Below are 22,565 nucleotides of genomic sequence, written 5' to 3'. Positions count from 1 at the left end.
GTATTTATATAATAATGTATGTTTCTTTTTCCTTCATTCTCTCTCTCTCTCTCTCTTTTTTTTTTTTTTTATTTCTACATTTATATCAACTCAGACGGAACAGTACTAAACTCACGTAGTGAGATCCTCATTGTATTATAATAATCTATGTTCAGTCATTTAAAATTCCTATTCCAATAGAAATATCCATTTCTAATAATATATATATATATATATATATATATATATATATATATATGTATATATATAAAACATTTTCCTTTAACAATATTCGGAAACAATTCGTGTTAAATACAGTCTCGTTTTAATTACATATATCTTTTCTAATAATTTTCTAATGCGACAACAGATCGATCGCGACAACTCGCGATTTTATAATTCCTCTTTAATACCATGGGGTATCTTATTCGCGTTATCCTGATTAATGCATTCCGGCAAATTATCCCAAAACTTTCTTCTTTCTGGATGAAGATCGTCCGACATAGATAAAATTGAATTGCTTATACGATAATATTCTAATGACTCACTCTTCACTGGTTTCCATTTTTCCGTTATAGTTTCTGTTATTTCTGGCGTGGGATTTCTAAAAGAAAAACAAAAAAGATATATATATATATATTTATTTTCATATATTTCCTATGTATATTTATTTATTTATTTATTCGTTTCACATCATTAATATTTTTTAGAAATTGATAATCAATCGTGATGACGACTATAAAGATAATAATAATTTAATGTGATTGAATTAATAATTTAGCCATCTTTTTTCTTATTTTTTTTTTTTTTTTTAATTATTTTGTCTAAACGTGAAGATTAGAATAATTATATAGGAAGATATATAACTCTTACCCAGATTTAGCGAAATTGAACCAAAGTAGCGTCATAATATCGATCATTTTATGATCCTCTTTGGACAATGGAACGTCCGGAAATAATTGTTCGCCAACCGGAAATAAATATTGCAAATCGTCGGCATGCGTTACACCGTAATCCATGCTATCATCGCCGAATATTTTGCTAAATGAGGCGCTACCTTTGTAAGAGAAATAATAATAATAAATTGGGGACGATTGGGTTCTGTAAAAATCACGAATCGACGTGCGAGTACAATGATTGAACCAAGCATCGCTATACATCTGAAAAATAATATAATATATAGAATATTAGAGTTACGATTTATGATTAAAAAATAGATATTAAAAAATATATATGTGATAATAAGAATAATTATTATTATTATTGTTATTATAGAAAGATTTTATATTAAATATTATCAATATTTTTTAATAAAGGATATTAAGATGAATAATTTATCGCTATAAATGCAGGAAAGACATTTGTATATATAATTAATAATCACGTACGTATATTATTACTTTTTTTTTTTTTTTATTTCAAGGAAAAAGGAAAAGCCCCGTGGCAAATTCATGACATCATCTTAATCGGCTCTATTAGCACGTCACGATAATTTAAAAATTTTCCTGAGAAATTTTCTAAACTCTAAAGACACGTATAATGCTTTAGTGTCCTTGTTTATTGCATTCTTTATGTGTGTTAATTCTTTTTTATTTTCTTTTCCTTTTTCTTTGTATTTTTTAATCTCTCCAAAGATTTCATGAATTCGTTTCGCAATACAAATAAAAAAAAAATATATATATATACATATATAATCGTTTCTGATAATTTATTTCTTTTTCTTTTTTCATTGGAAAGAAAAAAAGAACAAACATCAACAAGTGTTAAAGTTAAAACCAGTGTATATGTAAAAAGTCCATTCCTTTTTTTTTTCTTGTTTTTTCTTTTTTCTTTTTTTTCTCCTTTAAATAATACCGTGTCGCAAAACGAAACATGCATTTTACACTCCATAAATACTTACATCGATAACTTGAAAACGAGTGGAATTATCTATAGGATTTCCCTTGAAATAAAATTCTCGTATCGCATGACTAATTATATCTCGCAAATGATCAGGACAGGTTTCACCGTGTAACAAGGTCAATGGTGCAACGTTCGGAAAATCATCGTTCATTTTCTTGATCAGTTCTCCATCGTGTAGAGCGTAGAGCGCTGAAATCAATTATTCACGGTTCGGTAACGTTCTTCAAAGAGTATGCTTCCTTTTGTTTCTTTTTTTTTCTATATATATATATTTTTTTTAATAATTTTTCTTTTTCTTTTCTCTCTCTTTATATATCTCCCTTACGAAATCAACCGCGATGTAAAGCATTTCTATCTTTATAAGATCTCTAAAATCTCTAAGGAAATAATACTTACATGGTACTCTGAGAGATCCCTCCTCCGAAGTAACACCTATCATCCATGGTATATCCAAAACTGCACCAATTTTTGTATTAACAATGGGATCCTTGGTAATAAAGGCATTTGAATGATCGGGCTCGATCACTGGCCTGAACGGTATCATCGGACAATAATCGAATTCCTAATATCAATTTGATTAGATTATATTATTTGTGATCGTTTCATTATATATTTTGTCTTTTTGCTCGTTTTCTTTTTCTTTTTTTTTAATAATTTTCACGTGTATTAGAAATGAACGATTCTAATTGATGTATTAGAAAACTATAGGATAACTTTTTAAGATACAAGAATTGTGTCATATTTATACAGTACGACAGCTTTATATATATATATGTACGAACGATTATTTATCCAAGTATTAAAGATAAAAAAAATAAAAAAGTTGCAAACGAACGTTGTATGATGTCAAGGGTAACTAGTGATGGTTAATTGATTTTATGACGACTTTGAAGAATCCGTGTATTTAAGTCGTGGATGAAGGATGAAGAAAGTTTGTCGTTCCGTTTCTAAACGCGTTTTTTAAATATCTATTTTTAAATATCTATATGAGTAAAGAATTATTATATAATAAAAAAAAAAGAAGAAACTAAACCAAACCAGGTCATTGGTATTACTTGTAAAACGGTAAAGTCGTGTAAGATTAAATTAAAAAAGAATAAGTATAGCAAAAATAGAGGAAATAGGCAAAAGTAGGAAACAGAAAACGAAGGAAAAATAAATAGAGAAATAGAGAAATAGAGAGAGAGAGAGAGAGAGAGAGAGAGAGAGAGAGAAAGAGATACATAGAAGATAGTTACATAATAAAACCACGTAACTGAACGTGTTATATCAGCGTAATATTGTGTATTATATTACTGCCAACAACATTTCATTGGCAAGGTTTACACGATAAACTTATATAATGATTAATCAGAGAAAAATATGAGGAAAGAGAAAGAAAGAAAGAAAGAGAGAGAATAAATAAATAAATAAAGAAAGAAAGAAAGAAAGAAAAAAATACTAAATCTTGTTTAACTGACCAATTTTGTTTTTCACTTTTGATCTGAACTGATTACTAATCTAACACCTAACTATTATTAACCGGAACTTTAAGATTAACCAAGTAATCGTTAGACCGTGGACGATTACTGTTATCTATTTCGTAGTCTAACGCAATAACGTAACGATCGTCGAGAGATTCTTAATCTACGATTCAATGGGTCAATCCTGTCGATCCCGTCGATCTAATGCCTAAGACACGAAACTACGTATTAGAACGTTAGTTCTTTCATACTGATTTAGAAAGTAGTACTCGTTTAACGATACATACGGTGAATGACCGACGATCGAAGATAACTATTTTACTATATTTCTTTTCGATCGAAGATAACAATTTTACGACATTTTCCAATTTATTCTAGGATCGTATTTAAAATATCAAACGTTTAATTAATCTTTAGAGATCAAATTTGATCAAATAGAAGCGTATTATTTATTTGTTTCTTCGATCCTTCGTAATAATGAATTAATTATAACTGCTATAAATAGTATAAATGATGATTATTAAAATAATCCAACGATAACGATTGTTAAATTTTGAAAAATTACCTGAAACTTTCGATCCGTGCCAATAATGTCGATCGCGTCTTTCGTTTTAAGACAGTTTATCATTGCCATCGAGTCATCGGTCGGACAATTAAAAAGTTTTCCGATAGTTTCTGCCTTTTTTTTGGCTTCACCAGGTCTCGTTAAGGTCCAGGGACAATGAGCGTTGCCACTTTGCGATATAGCACGCTGGAATAGACCTATTAGAAACATACGAATAATTTTATTTTAATTGCATTCCAATTAATTATTTGTTCGTTTACATTTATTTATTTTTCTCGAGGTTTAAATGCTCTTTTAGCATTTTTTGTTTTTTGTTTTTTTTTTCGTTCTCCTTTGACCTTCTTATTCATTGTTATTCTTTTTTCACGACGATTAACAACGCAATTTTTTATTTCTTTTCTTTTCTTTTTTTTTTTTTATTCGAAACAACGACAAATCGTGATTAGTTCTTTTCTTTTTTACTATTATCGATTCTTCATACAACGAACGTCGATAACCACTAATTATTACAAATAAAACAGAAACGATAGTATAATTATTGAATAATACAACTAACTATTGTAACAGCGTGCATTCTAAATGGGATTGAGTTTTTCTTTTCTTTTTACATTTTCTTTCTTTTTCTTTCTTTTTTTCTTTTTTCCTTTCCTCCTTCAATCATTTCATTCTTTTATCGCTAATGAACAGGGCAACTTTTTTCAATTGAAACACAGTCACATTACGTAACGTTAATTTTTTCTATGGCAATCGTCGATGACTATTAATTATTACGAATAGAATAGATATAATGGCGTAAAGTGAAACGGATTTGACTGTTTAACAATTTTTTATTTTTATTTTTATTGTCATTAATAATTATCATTTGTTCCCAATGAATCAAGAAATAAATAAATAAAAAATACAAAAAGAACTGTGTTTCGTGGAAAAAAAAAAACAGATCTCAGTAGTTTTGCAAAATATGTCGTAGAAAATTGGCATTGAATGTGCATTTTTGCTTTGAATATGATAAAATTTATTTGGATATCTTTCTCATTTACCATTATTATCAATTTTACTTTAAAACGTGCCGTACGTTCGCGGAAAAAAACAACGTTCTAAGATAGTTCCGTTTAGTGCGATATTTACGTCCGGTTCTTATTAATTATCAACGTACGTAATTAACAGAAGAAAGGAAAAAAACCAGAAAAAGAAGACGACTACTTGAATTTACGATTCGTCATTATTTACGTGACGTAGTTTTTTTTTTCTTCTTCTTTTCTTATCTATTTATTTTTTTTTTTCTTTTTAGACCAGTGACTGCGATACTTCTTTTCTTTTTTTTTTAAATAACTCGTGAAAACTTTAGTGTTAAAGTTGTTTGAAAATTCATTGGTCGATCATTTAAAACTGTTCTCACGAATGAATCCTAAATTGAGCTGTGATTGAGTCATCATTTGGATTTGTTATCATTTTTTTTAAACGCAAAGAAAAATTTGTTCTTTATCTTTTTATTTTTATATTGTCGTTGTTTTAAACTTACCTTTTGAGAGATTACTCATCATGTGATAATGAACGCTTGCACCACCAGCACTCTCACCAAAAATTGTCACTCTGTTCGGATCGCCACCGAATGCAGCAATATTTTCGTTAATCCATCGAAGTACTTGAACCTGATCCTTTAAACCTTGATTTCCAGGAGATATCAAATCCTCCGTACTTAAAAATCCCAGTGGGCCAAGTCTGATGAAAAAAAAAGAACAAAAAAACGACAAAATTAGTCTCAACAAATTAATCCCAATTGATCCAAATCTTGTAACACTTTCAAGAGAAATTATTCTACAATGAATATCGCACATTTTCAATTCGAGATCGTTTAAAATAAATTTTTCTAAGAGATATTTTTAAATGTAGAAGAAAAGCAGAGAAAAAGAAAGAAGCTTTCCTCTTATATATTTATTTCGTTTAATTCATTATTTCTAATGATCATAGGATATTAAGATATTAATGATATATCCATAATATTATAATTCTAATATTGTGATATATTTCATAGCGTTAGACGATCGTAGTTGAACGTAGAAAAATTTTTGGAGAAAAAGATCTTATTTAATTTTTGTAATTCTCTTCTCTCTTTTTTCTTTCTTTTCTTTTCTTTTTTTTCTTACCTGAAATTCAACGTAACAAGAATAACGTCATGATCTAAAAAGAATTTAGGTCCATAAAACTCGGAATGACCGGCACCGGTGACCCAACCACCACCATGGAACCAAACCATAACGGGAAAATTATGTCGAGGGTTCTTTTCTTCGTTTGTGTTAGGTACTTTAGGTGTATAAACATTTAGATAAAGGCAATCCTCCGAACCAACGATTTCTTCTTGATGAGTATAAATATTTCTTTGAGTGCATATTGATGCATCATTCCGTGCATCCAACGTACCTTTCCACGAGGTCATCGGTTGTGGTGGCTAATAGAAAAGAAAATTAAATAGTAATGTTAACAATAATAAAAAATAAGGTATATATATATGTGTGTGTTTGTAAATACATAATTATTATAAAACTATAAATTTTATAAAACAAAGATACGACGATTGTAAAAATAAAAAATCTTTTTTTATAAACTATATACGTATATATATATATATATACTTTTATTTGTGTGTGTGCGTGTACATAAATTACATTACCAGAAACCAGTTTATCAGTAACGGAATACGTCAAACGACATCGATGATCGTCGTGTATTATGTTAAATAGATATTTCTTCTATTTTTTATTTCTTCAAAATATATTCAATACATGTGGACATTCTTAATTAACGTTCTTGCGTATAACTATTTATGTACATACATATTTATGTATAATACATAGCTAACAAGATATCTCGAGAAAAAGTGAATGTCTTAGTTTAGATTAACGAAACTAACTTTTAAATTCTCATGGATTTCGAAACGTTCGAAATTAATTATATACGACAGATTTCCATATTTGAAAGGTAAATTTAAATAATTTGCGAATGAAATTTTTATGTTTTACACACACACACACATATATATATAAGTATACCGGAAGAAAAATAAATTTTGAAATGTTAAAGGAAACATAAAAAGGAGAAAGATAAATAATATCGACGTCGTTAACGACCGAACCTTGGATTTGTCAAGTTTCTTTTCGCAAAGTTTCTGTCGACGGTACATCGTTCGATGTAAGAGCAAAAAAAATCATTTGCTCATTAAAAGTGAAGATTGTTAAAAACAAAAATTATCATTACTTAAAATCTTATTAGTCGAAAAATAAAGATATCTCTAAATGTGTAAATAAAGTAACAAAAAAAAGAAAAAGGAAAGGAAAGGAAGAAAAACGAGATTTCTCGCAGTAAACGGCGAGTTGACCTTTCGAAAGGTCATTGTATGCTTTCAATACGTCCACTTTGGTCGCATTTATTTTTTTAATCGTTAGTAGAAGATAGAGCCTTCGAAATAATAATCTGTTTTCCGATCGTTGAAAAATGTAATACATTTCGAGATAACTTTTTCCTTTTCTTTTTCTTTTGTAATAATTTATCAGGCCTTATATAATAAAATTGTCATATCCAAAATTAAAATTATCTATAATAATCGATACAACGGAATTTAACGTTACGTTATCAGATAAAATGTACTTAAATAAAAAGAGTTTATATATATATATATATATTAAAAAAAAACAGAAATAAATTTAAACAAATATATATATACATATATTCATACACATATATCTAGTCGAAATAATATCTACAAGTGTAAGATACATATGAGAAAAGAGTGAAAAAATAATAGAAGAAGAAGAACAAAAAAAAAAAAAGGAAAAAGATAGAAACAAATTCGTAACGAAACGTTTCGTGCGGTATAATTTTCTTTTTTGATTATTCAATTCGATTATTAAGTTTATTGTAAAGTAATGATTATCATAAATGATTTTGAACTTACTTCGAATCTGAGTTTGCCAAGTGGTGGTAATGCGTATGGTATACCACGGAATCCAGCGAATTTACGTTGGTTCCTTGTTATCATAAACGAACCGATCAACGTGCCATTTTTAATTTGTACTTTTGGCGACTCCTCTTTTTCTTGACAAAGAGAAATTGTAATAAAATTGGCGAACAGCCAAAGTAAACTCGCCAATGTCCATACCATGTTGGTATACCTTCGATTACTCGACAACATCTTCGAAACGAGGTGAAAGCAGTTTAACGGGGACACTCTCGATATAATCTATCTATGTATGTTATACGTATATATATATACAATATATATATATATATGTGTATATACTTTAGATTTCCTTTCTTTTCTCAAATCGAATAGGAAAACTTTTATAGTTGATGTTAAACGACGTTTAACATGGAAACAAATGATTCACCTGACGACAAAATAACGATATATCTGCGAAAGAAATATAACGAAGTTTAAAAAAAGAAAAAAGAAAATAAAGTAGAAAAATAGGCAGCAATTAAAGAGTTTATCGATATACGATAAATAATTGATAAGAGGATTGACGAAAACATTGAATATTCGATAAAGTAAAACATCCGGCGATTGTGGTGTTGAATAGAAAAGAAGAAGAAAAAAAAAAGGACGATTTATATAGCGAGCACGCTCGTAAATTTTTTTAATTATCTACTTGCAAAGTATTAAGTGGAGGAATGATATATAATATCTAAAAAAAAAAAAGAAAAAAAAAGAAAAAGAAAATTGAAGAAAAAAAGGAAAAAAAAGTAAAACGAGAAGACACGTAAGAGGAAAAAGAAATGAAACGAAGAAAAAAGAAATAAATTCGTTTGCAGTGACATCGAAAGTCAAATCAAGCGACGTTCGGCTTCGCACTCGAATTTTGTTCTTTTTCTTTTCCTTCTTTCCTTTTCCCCTTTTTTTTTTTCTTTCAACACCCAACCATTCAAACATAAATTTGCAAATGCATGTAAACGTTAATCCCTATTATAGAAATGTTAACGCGTTATGCGAATTGAAGAGAATAATGATTAAAAAAAAAAAATCGAAAGAAAAACGTAACAGAAAGTACGATAAGATCGACAATGCGATTTACTTACCGTTCCAGACGATTGCGAGATGACGATGATTAACTATTATAAAATTAATCGACTCGTTGTTTACGCCGTTTATTACAAATATTTCTTTTACGAATCCGTGGAAAACTTTGGTAAAGAGAAGAGTTGCGTTTGGTGTTCGATCCTCAATGGTTTAAATACGACTGAGAGGATATCCTAGGTTACGAGAGAGAGGAGTTGTGATTCGTCCATACGAATCGTGATGCACGGATCTAAAACATACTAATACACTAACACTTCGGTTCGGTCCAGTCCGGTTCGTTTTGCGGCCCATTCCATATCTCATTCTTCTCCTTCCATTATAACTTTTGCGAAACGTTTCCTTCTTCCTCTCTCTCTCTCTCTTTCTCTATCTATCTATCTATCTATCTATCTATTTATCTATCTCTATCTTTCTCGCGATACTCGTTATTACGAATATTTTTTATCGCGTCGTTGTTTTCTTCTTTTTTGTCTTCCTCTTCGTCTGCTACTCCTTTATCCTTTTCCTTTTTTTTCCTTGCTTCTTCTTCTCCTTCTTCTTCTTCTTCTTCTTCTTCTTCATTTTTTTTTCATATCTTTTTACTTATTTCTTTTTCTTGTTCTTCATTTTTTCTCTTATTTTTTTCTTCCTCTTCACTCTCTCTCACCCCCCTTCCTCCCTCCCTGATCCATCGTATCAACGTATCTACGTTGTTACGTACGTTATTAAACATCGACGAAGTTTACAATGTTTTATCTCTACCTATATAGTTTTATCGAGAATCGTAAAACTTGATAAATATATGTTAAGTACGTAAGGTAACTACTTAATTAGTTAAGACTTCAATAAGATTTCCAAGAAGTACGTTGAACTCCGCGAAATACACGGGGAAGTTTTCTTCTTTTTTCATTTTCCATCCTTTTCTTTCCTTCTTCTTCTCCTTCCTCTTCTTTTTCTTATTCCTTTAGTCTGATTCACTAATTCAATGTTCTAGCTGGTATCACAACTGTTTTTCCTTTGAATTTAATACACATGTAAATGAATAATTCTCGTTCTTGAAGATATCTAAATACCGGTTATTCCCGAACTCGATGAATAAAAGAAATATTGCAATAGAATATTAACTAGATTGGGTAATCACAAGGAGAACAGTAATATACATACATACATACATACACATATATATATATGTATATATATATATATGTATATTTATTACGACAACAAATGTCAATGTTCAAACAAACCATTTTTTCCGCATTCATAGTCACTGGAATCTAAACTTAGAATTAATCTCGAAAAGAAAAAGAATGAACGTAATTAATCGTATGATTGGATATTAATTAAAATCGATACTAATTAGAATCGATACTAATAGAAAGAAGAAGGTGATTACTTCTTATGGAATTGATGTCAATGTTCGATACAACGTTTTTTCTTTCTATTTTTCATTTTTATTTCGATAAAGACGACGTTAATCGATCGTACAATTATTGTATCGATTAGTTCGATCGCAATTAGAAGGAAGAACAAATTGTTTTGTTATCCTTATTGTCGAAATTTCCTTTTTTCCATACGAAACTTTTCCTTTTTCTTTTGCCATTCATTTTTCATTTATTTTCTTTTTCTTTTTCTTTTTCTTTTTGCTAGTACACGTTTAGCCATTAAATTCAATCTCGCGTTTATTTCGAAACAAGTTCGTAAAGCAAACGAATAAACTGGTACCGTGAGATTTTCATTGATGATCGTAAATGAATAATTTCTATCGATCAATAAAGCTCTTACGTTATCCTCCGTCGCGATAATGAACAAATACGTTTGATTTTCTATCGGGAATATATCTAACGGTTATTAAAAATGACGGATAGAATAATTTCTAATGAGGTATTGATTGCTTTTTTAATCAATCGGATAACGATGATGAGAGAATAAAATATCTTCGCTACGATTATCGACGTCATTCATTCTTAACGAATAATTTCTTTTTTTATATACCGATGATGATTTAAAGTCCTTGCAATTTGTTTCTCTGACAGAAAAAAAAGAGAGAGAGAGAGAGAGAGAGAGAGAAAGAAAGAGAAAGAATGATAATAAAAACGTTTTAGAATTCTTAAGCAATGTAAATTAATGATCCAAGTTCTTAGATGTGGAATAGATAATTCGATACTGGGGAAATGTGTCAATAGTTATTTCACCATAGAATAATATTTAATTATTAAATGAATGAAAATGTCACGACTCGATGGAATGGAGACGTCTTAGTGTAATAAGGAAAAAAAGAAAATGAGAAAAACAAAATGAAAAAAAAAAAAAAAAGAAAAAAGAGTAGAAAAGACGCAGTATTCCCGTTCGATTGCACAATTTATAACGCGTCATGCGGAACGCATATTTCAAAGGAACTTATAAAATATTCTAATACATTTTAACGAGATCGAACGATCGTTTAACTTCGTTGCACGATGACGTGTATTTTTTTTTTTTTTTTTTTATATTTCTTTTCTTTTCTTCCTTGTTAACTATTTTTTTTAACACTTTTATTTCGAGAATTCTTTCGTTGGAATTGGGTTATACGTTTCTGTTTCATTATACGGTCGAATAACAACCTACAATTTCAACTTTTATTGACATAGAACAGGACATTATAAAGACAGTGATAACCTACACCGGTTCACCCACTTGATTCAAAGGGCAGAATTTATTCGCTATGTCGATGCGTCGCTTTGATAAATCTCATAACATGTAAGTAAGTCTTACGGAAATCATTAATATTTATATATATATATATATATATATATATATATATATATATATATATGTATGTATCTGTGTATGCACAATGAACCGTGATTAATCTCGTCATCGTTCACATACCTTGCTCTCAAGGCAATAGAAACTATAACGTGTAAATATCTGAATAATAAAAATGTATAAAGTTACTTACACATCAATAAATAATGTATCGATCAAAATAGATATAAATTTCGATCGAGTTTCTTCATTTATATTATTATGAAAAAATATATGCATTTATTATTTCCTACTTATCTTTGTTACATACTAGATAGATCTAATTTTTAATAAACTAAGAAAAAAAACGACTACTGTTTACTCAAATATAAAATAATACAAACTCCGATATTATTTATAGGTTAACTCGATAAAATAAACTTCATAAAATAATCTACGACGTGTGTATTTAAAGAAATCTACTTCAAACATAAGGTTGCAAAACGAAATGTTTCTTACTTGTCTCAACAGATGGCGATTATGTCGACTGCCTCGATCACTTAACTATTATCGTATAGGAAGATTCCTGCAATACCTTCGTATGTTAATTACTTGATCGATCGATAAATTTCAGTTAGTAAAACTAATTGAAATTTTCAGTAGTAAGGAAAGAACACAATAGATGGCGATAAAAACATGGGGAAGATATATGTGTGTATATATATATGCGTATATATATATTGGGTACACCGAGGTAATTTTCCAGAAATTTCCCGGGAGACCATTCGCCTCACGTTTCTCTCTACTCTTCCCCTCCCCCTTCCCTCCTTCCTCCCGCCTCCTTTCTCTTATGCCGCCATGTTACTTTCGAATTCACCGTACCGAGGGGTTCGAGGACTCACCCCTCGTGAAGGGTGGCTTTGTGGTTCGTGGAATAGGGCTTCAACCCCTCTGGAATAAGGTGAACCATGATGCCGTCCGTACGAATCTACGCCATTTTGTAGATCTAAACCAAAAGGGACCACTGCATTTATTGCGTAGTTTCGAACTAGGACAATATTCACGTATTAATGATATTACTATGATATTAATTCTATTGCAATAATAATCTTCATATTCATCTGATTTATCGTTACAACGAACACTTGTATACTGTAAGTTCTAATATATAATATACATACATATATATATATATATATATATATATATATATATATATATATGTAAAGATTTTTAATTTCTTCTGTTAATCTGAGAAACTTGTTAAACTCGATTTAATTTTTCTTAGTTTTTTTTTTTATTTCTTTGCGTTTACTTCAGAAATAATGTGAATGAGTTTTTGTTATTTTTTTTCTTTCTTTTTTTTTTAGATGTCTTTAATAAATATTTCTTTTTAATTTGTTTCATACAGATAATTACATGATTCAATGCATGAAAGATTTGTTCGATAACAACGATCAAATATTTTCTTTATAGGAATTAAATAAAACAATGCTTTTTTTAAAACAAATCGTTTTTTCCTTTCTTTATTAAAAATTAAATGTTGCAATTCAGATGAAATCTTGTTATATTATACTTACTGTTTAGATTAATCGATAAATAATATCAGAATTTTCAATAACAAATATTATACAATATTATCTTAGATATGAAATATAAGTGTTTAATAGTTATATGTATACAAGAACTTGTGATATTTTTAAGAATACTTTTTAATCTTTGATCGTCCAAAAAAAAAAAAAGAAAGGAAACAAAAAAAAGATATTGAAGAAAAAATCGATAGATAAAAAAAGTCAATTGGGAACAACGTAAAGAAAAAAAACAAAGAAAAAGAAAAGAAGAACAAGAAAAAAAAAGGAAGAAAGAAAAACTATATAGATATCTACTTATATATTTTTTTATTCATTTTAAAATAATAATACTATACACTACTATGTATGCTACGTGTGCTTGTACTTTACGTATTATTATGTAATGCACGTACACATGAATACATATGTTAATATATCTATGTACGATATTAGATAACGATTTTTAAATGATTAAAATAAAATGAAATTAAATTTTTCTGTGGTATTACGTAACCGAGAACAGAGTATTATCGTACATGATTCTTCAACCCAACTAGTGGCGCCATCTTTCCTTCTTAAGGTCTCGTAATACGAGACCTCAGAAACCGCCATTTTATTTGGCGACTTGCGGTTTTACGTTCGCCGATATTTTCACCGACGAATAATGCTGGAAAAATAAAGTATGATAAATTAGATAATAAAATAAATGGAAACATTTCTTAGTAATAGGTGTTTATATCTGTTTGTTATAAAAAGAAATACGTAACGCATTCTAAACGGATACGTAACAATTTTCTTTAAAAATTATAATTATTCTTGTAAGATTAAAGAAAAAAAAAATCTCGCCAGCAAAAAAATATATTAAATTTGATATATTAAAGTTATTTTGTAATAATATATTCGTTATAATTAAATATCCTGAAAGAATATTTCTTTTTATAAACGTTTTTTTAAGAATAATAAATAAACTGATTCTTCATTACATACACACACACATACACACACATATATATATATATATTCAATCATAAAGTTATATCATATTAAGACCGACCCGTTTTCTAATTTTATATAACATGATTATATAAAGATATTATATAAATATTATATATATATATAATATTTGATGAATGATTATTTAGAAAAAAGAAAAAAAAAGAAGAAAAAAATGACAGTTTTTTGTTCGAAGTTGCAACTTGTAAAATAATTCGTTTGTTCCCTTTCTCTCTCTCTCTCTCTCTCTCTCTTTTTCTTTTTTATTTTCTCTCTTTCTCTCTCTCTCTCTCTCTCTCTCTCCATCTTCGAATTTGAAAGAATGCTCGGAGTGAGCGGCAAACAGGCACTTCGTGGAAATAGTATAATTTCGTAGGCAATAAAGGTTAAACGAGGGTTCTTGGCCTTCAATTATTAACAGACCGTCCATAGACGATAAAGCACCAGAATTTTTAAAGAGTCCATTCGACGATCGGCTCGTCGTCGAAATCCTATAACTAGTTTTGCCCATTAAACTTTACGATCTGCGAGCTATAATTCGGAAAATATCGGCTGAATCACAGTGCAAAAGAGAATCCTTTCAAATTTTTTGACAGCTGGATAAACGTGTGTATGTGTTTATGTATATATCTGCATTCTGCATTATGCATTCTATATATATATATATATATATATATATATATATATATATGTATCAAGAAAAAAAAAGAAAGAGAGAGATGAAAATATTAATAATGATAAACTTAATAATCATAATTATATATTAATTGACAAATTTTTTTATAAGCAATGAATCCTTTCATTTAAGTTTCTGTTTATAAATGAGAAATGTTTGTTCGATGAAACATGTTATCGATTTTTTTTTTAAGAATTCATATTCGATTAATAAAACTCGACGATTCGATCGATCGAAATATTCAATTTTTCAACGAGTAGAGAATTTCTTATCAACAGATATTTATCGAGAAACATGTGAATTAAATGTTCTTTCCAAAAAAACGAAAGATATCAAACATTTTTCTCAAAATTACAATAGTGTGTTTAGATGTGTTTTATATGTAGATATAAAACAAATATGTAAACATTTGTAATATGAAAAAGTGTCTATCAAAAATGTTTATCATATTTAGTTACCAATCGAACCGCGTTGTTCAATGGTGTCGAAAAACAAAGATAAAAATCTGTTTCTTTTCATTTTTTTCTTTAAACAATCTCGCAAAATCATGAGAAATATTTCTTATAAAATGTCTCCCTTACGAATGTTTACTAAATTACGACGTTTGTTCGTTCGTTCGTTTGTCAGTTTTATTTTTCTTTCGATTTCAACTTTTTTCTTCTTTCTCTTTTGAAGCCCAAAAAAAAAATAAAGAAAGTTGCGAAAAAAGTCAAAGTTATATCAAAGTAATGAAACAAAGGGGTTGTTTCTCTTTTTTCTTTTTTTTTCCACAAGTCGATCAGCTTCACGTTTCTGACCTTTTATTTTTCACTTTCTCTTCGTAGATACCTACATATATATATATATACACCCACCTACACACACACGCGCGTATATATATATATACATACACACATATATAAATACACAAATACGTACATGGCTATCCAAAGAAGGAGAAGCCACTGCTGTTATGTATATACGTATATATGCATATGTATTTGTATCTATGTGTGTGTATGTGTGTATACGCGGCATCTTGCCTAGAGCGACAGAATCAACTTGAGCCGTGTTGCCAGTGGCAACCGATAAAATTCTAGAGAGGACCCTCTTGATCCCCTTTCGAGAACCGACTTGCCACGAATTCCTTCTGATCGTCCCAGTTATTTCAACCGATTGTCGTCGACTTATTAAATTCGATAGTTGTCAAAAATTTTACGAACTTCAAGATACATAGGATGTGCATTGTATATAAATTTTAAACAATCTTCCCTTTTTCAGTAATATTCTTAATGAAAATATTATACTTATTTATTTATTTATTTACTTATTTACATTCTTCGAGAATAACTCGATAGACTGCATTTATTTTACTTTATTTTATTTTATTCTAATTCTTCTTTTTTTAATAAAGAAAATTAACATCATTTTCCGATCATTTCGTTTCATTTCCTCTCTCTCTCTCTCTCTCTCTCTCTCTCTCTCTCTCTCTCTCTCTCTCTCTCTCTCTCTCTCTCTCTCTCTCTCTTCCTTTCTCTTTTTCTCTTCAATTCTATTACAAGAACGAAAAGAGGATAACACGCATTGGCAATTTTGGTGATCATAAAATTATTATTATCAAAGGATAGAATATACATATATGGTAGGAAAAAGGATTAAGAAAGTCTAGTTTAGTGGTGGGTGGTAAAAGGAGGAGTAAAGAGGGGTTTAGGTGGAATAAATAAAAACATTGGGGCATCCTGGAAATAAAATCTATTGTGTTGGTGGCCGCTTTAGAAAGAGAGAAAGAGAAAATAAGAGAGAGAAAGAAAGAGAGAGTGCCGTGAGCCACGATTTCCGGCAGTCGAAATATCCGGTGGGAGGGGAGGAGAGGAGGAGGGAGGAAGGAGGAGGAGGGAGGAAGGAGGGGGACATCGACCCTTCGTATTGGGTCGAGAAAATATACCTAAGCTCGGGGTCGATATTGAGAATAGGAGGAACAGGAGAAAAGCAATGGGGGAAAAAAGACACACCCCACTCCCTCCGTTTCCTCCCCTCCTCCAAACCCAAGAGAAAAACTCTAATGCACGCCATGAGTTTTCCAATGGGAGAGAAAGAGAGAGAGAGAGAGAGAGAGAGAGAGAGAGAGATATGGTATTATGTGACCGTGAAAAATCGATACATACTAAGCTTTCATACGTTCTAACTTCGCAGAACAAACCAAAGAAATATATACGTAATAATACATAAATAGTACATACGTATGTACATATGTATTCAAAGAAATTTTCGTATGTACGTCATCATTTATTATCGTTTCATTTATATTTTATTCTTGTTGATTTGTTTGTTCGTTCATGTTTGTTTTTTCCTTTTCCGAATCAATTTCATTCACGTTCGACGAACCATCGATTCTCTCGGATGGAAAAATTTCTAAAGTTTCGATTCGAATAGTTAAGATAGTTAATTTTCGAAAATGACATTTAAAATTCATTTGTAATTTTGTTTTCCTTTTTCCTAATTTATATTTTGCCTTTAACGACGAACGCAGTGATATAATCGTTGAGTCTACTCTAATTCTACGAAGATTAAGTTTATTGTAGAAGATGGAAAACTATGCGATAATGTTTGCCGATGTATAGAAAGGAGTATAATTAGAATCTAAGGAAAAGGGAATAAGGTAAGAGTATAATTAGAAGAACGGATAAGAATGAGATGGATAAAAATAATTAGCCTTCCCGAAGATAACCATTACAGTTCGTTTCGTTTTTACAAATGAACTTTTACTTCTTCTCTATCTCTCTTTCATCTTTTTTTTTTTCTTTCTTTTTCTATTTCTTTGTATCTATCTACCTGTCTATCTCTAACTCTATCTTCATCTTTCTCTCTCTTTCTCTCTCATTATCAGATTAAAGAAATTTCGATGTACTTTTCGTAGTTATCTACCTCGAAGAAAGGAAATAACATTATCGATATATGTATATATATATACTCTTGGTGCATTCAAGATTACATTCATATATACATTCAAGATTATCGTGGATATTTAATTGTTAAAAGGAAAACCTCGACAATGTTTTCCAATTTCTTTCATAGTATTGCTTTCGTAATGAAATAAATAAGATTGCATAAAGGAAAAGTAAATTAAAATGGATACATATATTTTGCGTATGTGTGTGTGTCGATAATTGTATTAACATTTTTACAATAATGTTATAATAATATCGTTAACAAAAATTAAAGGTAATTATTTATGCAAATTATTTATTGAGGGTAGATATTAAAAAAAAAAAAAAAACGATATAACAATAACAACAATAAAAAGAACTAAATCATTCATAAAATTGAAATAAAAAGAATTTTTTCGTTTTCTTTACGATAACAACTACGATGAATCAGAAAGTTTAAAAAAAATAAAATAAAGGATTCAATGGAATCAAACGTGGAATTTTAACATGGCGAAACTACACAGAAAGAGTAATAAAAGAGTAATAAAAAAGTAATAAAAAATTGGTCTTGGATGCCCGAGGAACGTCGAGGAATGAATTCACTTTGTGAAAAGGAAAAAGAAGCAAAAAGAAAAAGAAAAAGAAAAACACTTTCCCATGTTTCTTGTAATATAATATATCTGCGGTAAATGATGAAAAAATTTAAGAAAAAAAACAAATCGAATAGAATATGGAAACAAGAAATGTTCTCACCAAGGATTAGGCGTTCCAATAGCGTCACGATGCATTCATTCGTGAAAAAAGAAAAATGTAAAAACATTTTTCCTTGTTCCCCTCGTTCCCACTTCATCGATAACACACTAACACGACAACTCGTCATCGAATAATAAAAAGAAAAAGAAAAAGTAGATAAAACATCGAAAGAGAAATTTTCCCATGGGAAGAAACTAAGGAAGGAGAGTATCAAAAATGGCGTCATTAATCGTTTGAGTCGTTGAAGATCGTCACGATGCATTCGTTCGTGAAAGAAAAGAAAAGAAAAGAAAAGAAAAGAAAAAAAAATAAAATAAAATAAAATAAAATAAAATAAAACAAAGAAGACACTTTCCCTTATCCTTCTTTATCCCATCCCCATCCTCATCCGCATCCCTATTCTTACAAATAACATACCAACGAGAGACTAGCAGTAGTCGTCGATGGAAGAATAAAAAAAGAAAAAAGGAAGAAAAAAAAAGAAAAAGAAGAAGAAAAAGAAGAAGAAGAAGAAGAAGAAGAGGAAGAAGAAGAAAACCAATAGAATATCGAAAGAGGAATTTTCCCATGAGTGAAACTAAGGAAGAGAGTGTTAAAAAATCGGGCGTTAGGCGCCCCAGGAGCGAACGGTGACCCAAATACGAAAGGGGATAACGACCCCGTGAGTACATAGAGAAGAAGAGGTGAACAGAGGGGTGGGGTTGCGGAATAGAGAGAGAAGGGGGTACGAGGAGTAAAGGGATACAGGGGGAGAAGAGAAAGAGAAGAGAATCGCTCCCTTTGCCTGGATATCCGCTTGTTCGCCGTTACTCTCTCTCTCTCTCTCTCTCTCTCTCTCTCTCTCTCTCTCTCTTTCTCTTTCTCTTTCTCTCTTTCTTTTTTTTCTTTTTCTTTTTTTGTTTTCGATCGCAAATGGCGAGAGCACTCTCTTTGAATTCCACTTCTATATGCGTGTTCTACGTGGCCGGTGAAAACCAGGCCGTTGTCCTTGCTCGATACTAAAGCGTTGGTACCATCGAGCGACCTTTCGGAGAACGAAGCAGCACGTGTAACCTTCCATAAGCATCTACACGACCTACCTACTACTCTCTACCCATTGGGCATACTCTTACCTGCGATATGCGTCTCTACAGGGCCGTACATACAAAGAAAATTTTTCTGAATCCTCGTTTACATAACGTTTACCTCGTACGTTTTCACGATACTTATCTTCTTTATTTTATGTGTGTGTGTGTATGTGCTTATGTATGTGTGTTTGGGTTTGTATGGGTTTTGTATGGGTGTGTATGTGTAAGTCGTATTTTTTATCTTTCTTTTTTCTCGTTTTTGTCTTTACCATCTCAATTATCATCGGGAAAAAAGAGACGTTCTTTCGACTTAAGTCTACGTTCATTTTTTATTCTTTCTTTCTTTCTTCTTTTCTTTTTTCTTTCTTTTTTCTTTCTTTTTTTTGATCTAATAATATCTAAAAGAAAATGTACGAATTACGTGTGTTATAAGGATAATTTATTTATGAATTTACTCGTACGATCTTAAAGATAATTTGTATGTAAGTATTTTTGATTGTAATATTGACGGAGGTAAATCTTTGATATCGATTGATCGTTAATCGTTATTTTATTTTATTAAAACCATATTATATAGATGTAAATCTATATCGAAAGGAAAAAAGAAAGAAAAGAATCTACGAGAATACACTGGACCGACCGATAGGAAATAATTTTTGTTCCTAAATCTTGGATATTGTCGACGTAACAAACAAACGATCGATGATAATAAAAAGAAAAAGAAAGAAATTAATTAATTTAATGCAGGATACGATGTTTAACAAGACTGATTGACGATATGATTTATCGAAGAAGTAGAAAAAGAAAAGAAAAAAATGAAACGTAATTAAAAAAAAAACAAAAAGAAAAAAAAAGGAAAAAAAGGAATCGTAGAGTTATAGTTGATATTTTTGAAACGAAATAAAGATACGCCACTGTTAAGCAGGAACGAGCGTATGTATTTCTATTCTAGCGTTTCTAGTATATTATCCTACCTACCTACCTAGCTACCTACCTACCTACCTACCTACATACCTAGTCTTCATATTCTACATAATCTATGAGTGTACACGTTTCTACACGTGCAAGTGCCTAATACCTATGAAACGAGAGAAGATCTCGTTAGCCATTCAGCCATATACTAGTCGTTCGTTCAACCCCCATGACCAAACCACGAAAAAGATTTCACGTTATACGCGAGGACAACTTCCGGATTTCGAATTTAACGTGTATTAAGACCTACACGAACTTGAATCGAATTATTCGAGAAAGAGAGAGAGAGAGAGAGAGAGAGAGAGAGAGAGAGAGAGAGAGAGAGAGAGAGAGAGAGAGAGAGAAGGTTATACAAAAACTAATAGAACTATTTTTAATTTCGATTGTCATCGTATTAAAATAATTATTAGAAAATAAATTCATGTAGTTAAATTAATCACGCGATTGACATCGATCTTGTTGTGTGTATATATATATGTGTGTGTGTGTGTGTAATATATAATTATATGATATATTAATTCTATGGGGATTCGTGTATCCGATTAGTAACGAAAGCACCATAATTTTATGAGATATTGATCCCTGAGAGTGTTTTATTGAATCTTTATTTACATTTCTTCTTGTTTATCACTTTTCTTTTTTCCTTTCGTTTTCTTCTTTTCCCGGAAATCAGAAATGAAATTGTTTGTATTATAATTAATATATCATATTCCTATTAATAATTAAACATATTTTATTAATACAATATATTAATACTAATAATTAATACATTAACGTATTATCGAAAATCCAACAGATGTATTCTCTGTGATATTCCATATATTCCGAATATATTCTACATATGTTGTAAAATAAAAACTTGCGTTAAAAATTACTTAAAACCGTATGTGGAAAAATTCTTTCTTTGTTTCTTTCCTTTCAAACAAACTTTTCAAAGAGAATGAAATTTTCGTAGCAGACCCACTAGAAAAAGAAAAATGTTCAGGTAGTAGTTTACAAAAGAAAATTCGTGACTCGAAATAAAAGCTGAGGAAATTCTTATAACGATCATCGCCATACCTGAATTCTCTCTCTCTCTTTCTCTCTCTTTCTCTCTCTCTCTCTCTCTCTCTCTCTGTCTTTCTCTCTCTCTCTCCAGAGAAATAGCAATCCATCATGTTCCGAATGTTCAACCGGCGTAGTAGGTACAATCGATCGTCATAAAGGACGCCGTCTGGAATACAGACGGACGGATGGATGGATGGACGAACGGATGGTCGAACGGTCGTATTTCGAAGGTCTAACGAAGAATGTCCCTACCTTGTAGAATTTCACGAACTTGAAAAGCAAATGAAGAGTTAGTCAAAGACGAATCCAATAATCATATTTTCTTCGCTTAGTGTATTATCATTTTTATATATTAATACGAATTAGAACGAATTAACTATTAGAGGATTGTAATTAATTCTCAAAATGGCGTAGCTATTGTTAAGAACGATTATTGTCGAATAATATCTATAATAAAGAAATAAATGATTAAATAAATAAATAAATAAATAAATATCTTATCGATAAGAAAAGTTGCTCTTCTTTTTCTTTTTTTCTTTCTAATAGCTTTAACGAAACGTTTATTCGTGTTTGTAGTTACATACTATTTCATTTTTTTCTTTTCACTCACTGAGAATGATATAGAAAAAAAAATTATCGTAGAGAGAAAGACAGGAGAGAGATTGAAATTTTACCATTTTTCTATGTTTCTTCAATGCAATTATTTGCATCGAACAAACAGAAACATTTATACGTTGAAGGTATCTATAAAAAAAAAAAAAAAGAAAAGAAAAAACAACGAACGAAAGAACGAACAAATAAAAAACAAACGAGAACGAGAATAAGAAAAGAAAATTTTTCTCTACCCGCTAAAATATTATTACACCCGACGTTTCTACTTAAATAGTAAAATAC

At 30.0% G+C, this 22,565-nt stretch overlaps 1 protein-coding gene across 1 annotated transcript; it reads right to left on the bottom strand.

Moving 5' to 3' along the window:
* Positions 1-37: 37 nt before the first annotated feature.
* On the bottom strand, positions 38-9,893 carry LOC127071559 (venom carboxylesterase-6-like). Its single transcript, XM_051010971.1, has 9 exons — positions 8,980-9,893; positions 7,859-8,314; positions 6,054-6,355; positions 5,429-5,628; positions 3,910-4,106; positions 2,278-2,443; positions 1,880-2,070; positions 853-1,139; positions 38-583 (listed from the first exon to the last, which is right to left on the bottom strand). The coding sequence occupies exons 2-9, from the start codon at positions 8,093-8,095 to the stop codon at positions 373-375; spliced, it is 1,791 nt and encodes a 596-aa protein (XP_050866928.1). The 5' UTR covers positions 8,096-8,314; positions 8,980-9,893; the 3' UTR covers positions 38-372.
* Positions 9,894-22,565: the final 12,672 nt, after the last annotated feature.

This window comes from Vespula vulgaris, chromosome 22 (genome assembly GCF_905475345.1).
Source record: "Vespula vulgaris chromosome 22, iyVesVulg1.1, whole genome shotgun sequence".
In the NCBI taxonomy this organism is placed as follows: Eukaryota; Metazoa; Arthropoda; class Insecta; order Hymenoptera; family Vespidae; genus Vespula; species Vespula vulgaris.
The sequence above is the reverse complement of the archived record's forward strand: the minus strand, read 5'-3'. Positions and strand labels throughout refer to the sequence as shown.

Excerpts from the sequence above, each read along its gene's own strand:
- LOC127071559 (XM_051010971.1), bottom strand. The coding sequence starts at position 8,095 with ATGTTGTCGAGTAATCGAAGGTATACCAACATGGTATGGACATTGGCG. Across the intron at positions 4,107-5,428 it reads GATGAGTAATCTCTCAAAAG|GTCTATTCCAGCGTGCTATA; the intron begins GTAAGTTTAAAA and ends TGTTTCTAATAG. Across the intron at positions 2,444-3,909 it reads GCACGGATCGAAAGTTTCAG|GAATTCGATTATTGTCCGAT; the intron begins GTAATTTTTCAA and ends AATTGATATTAG.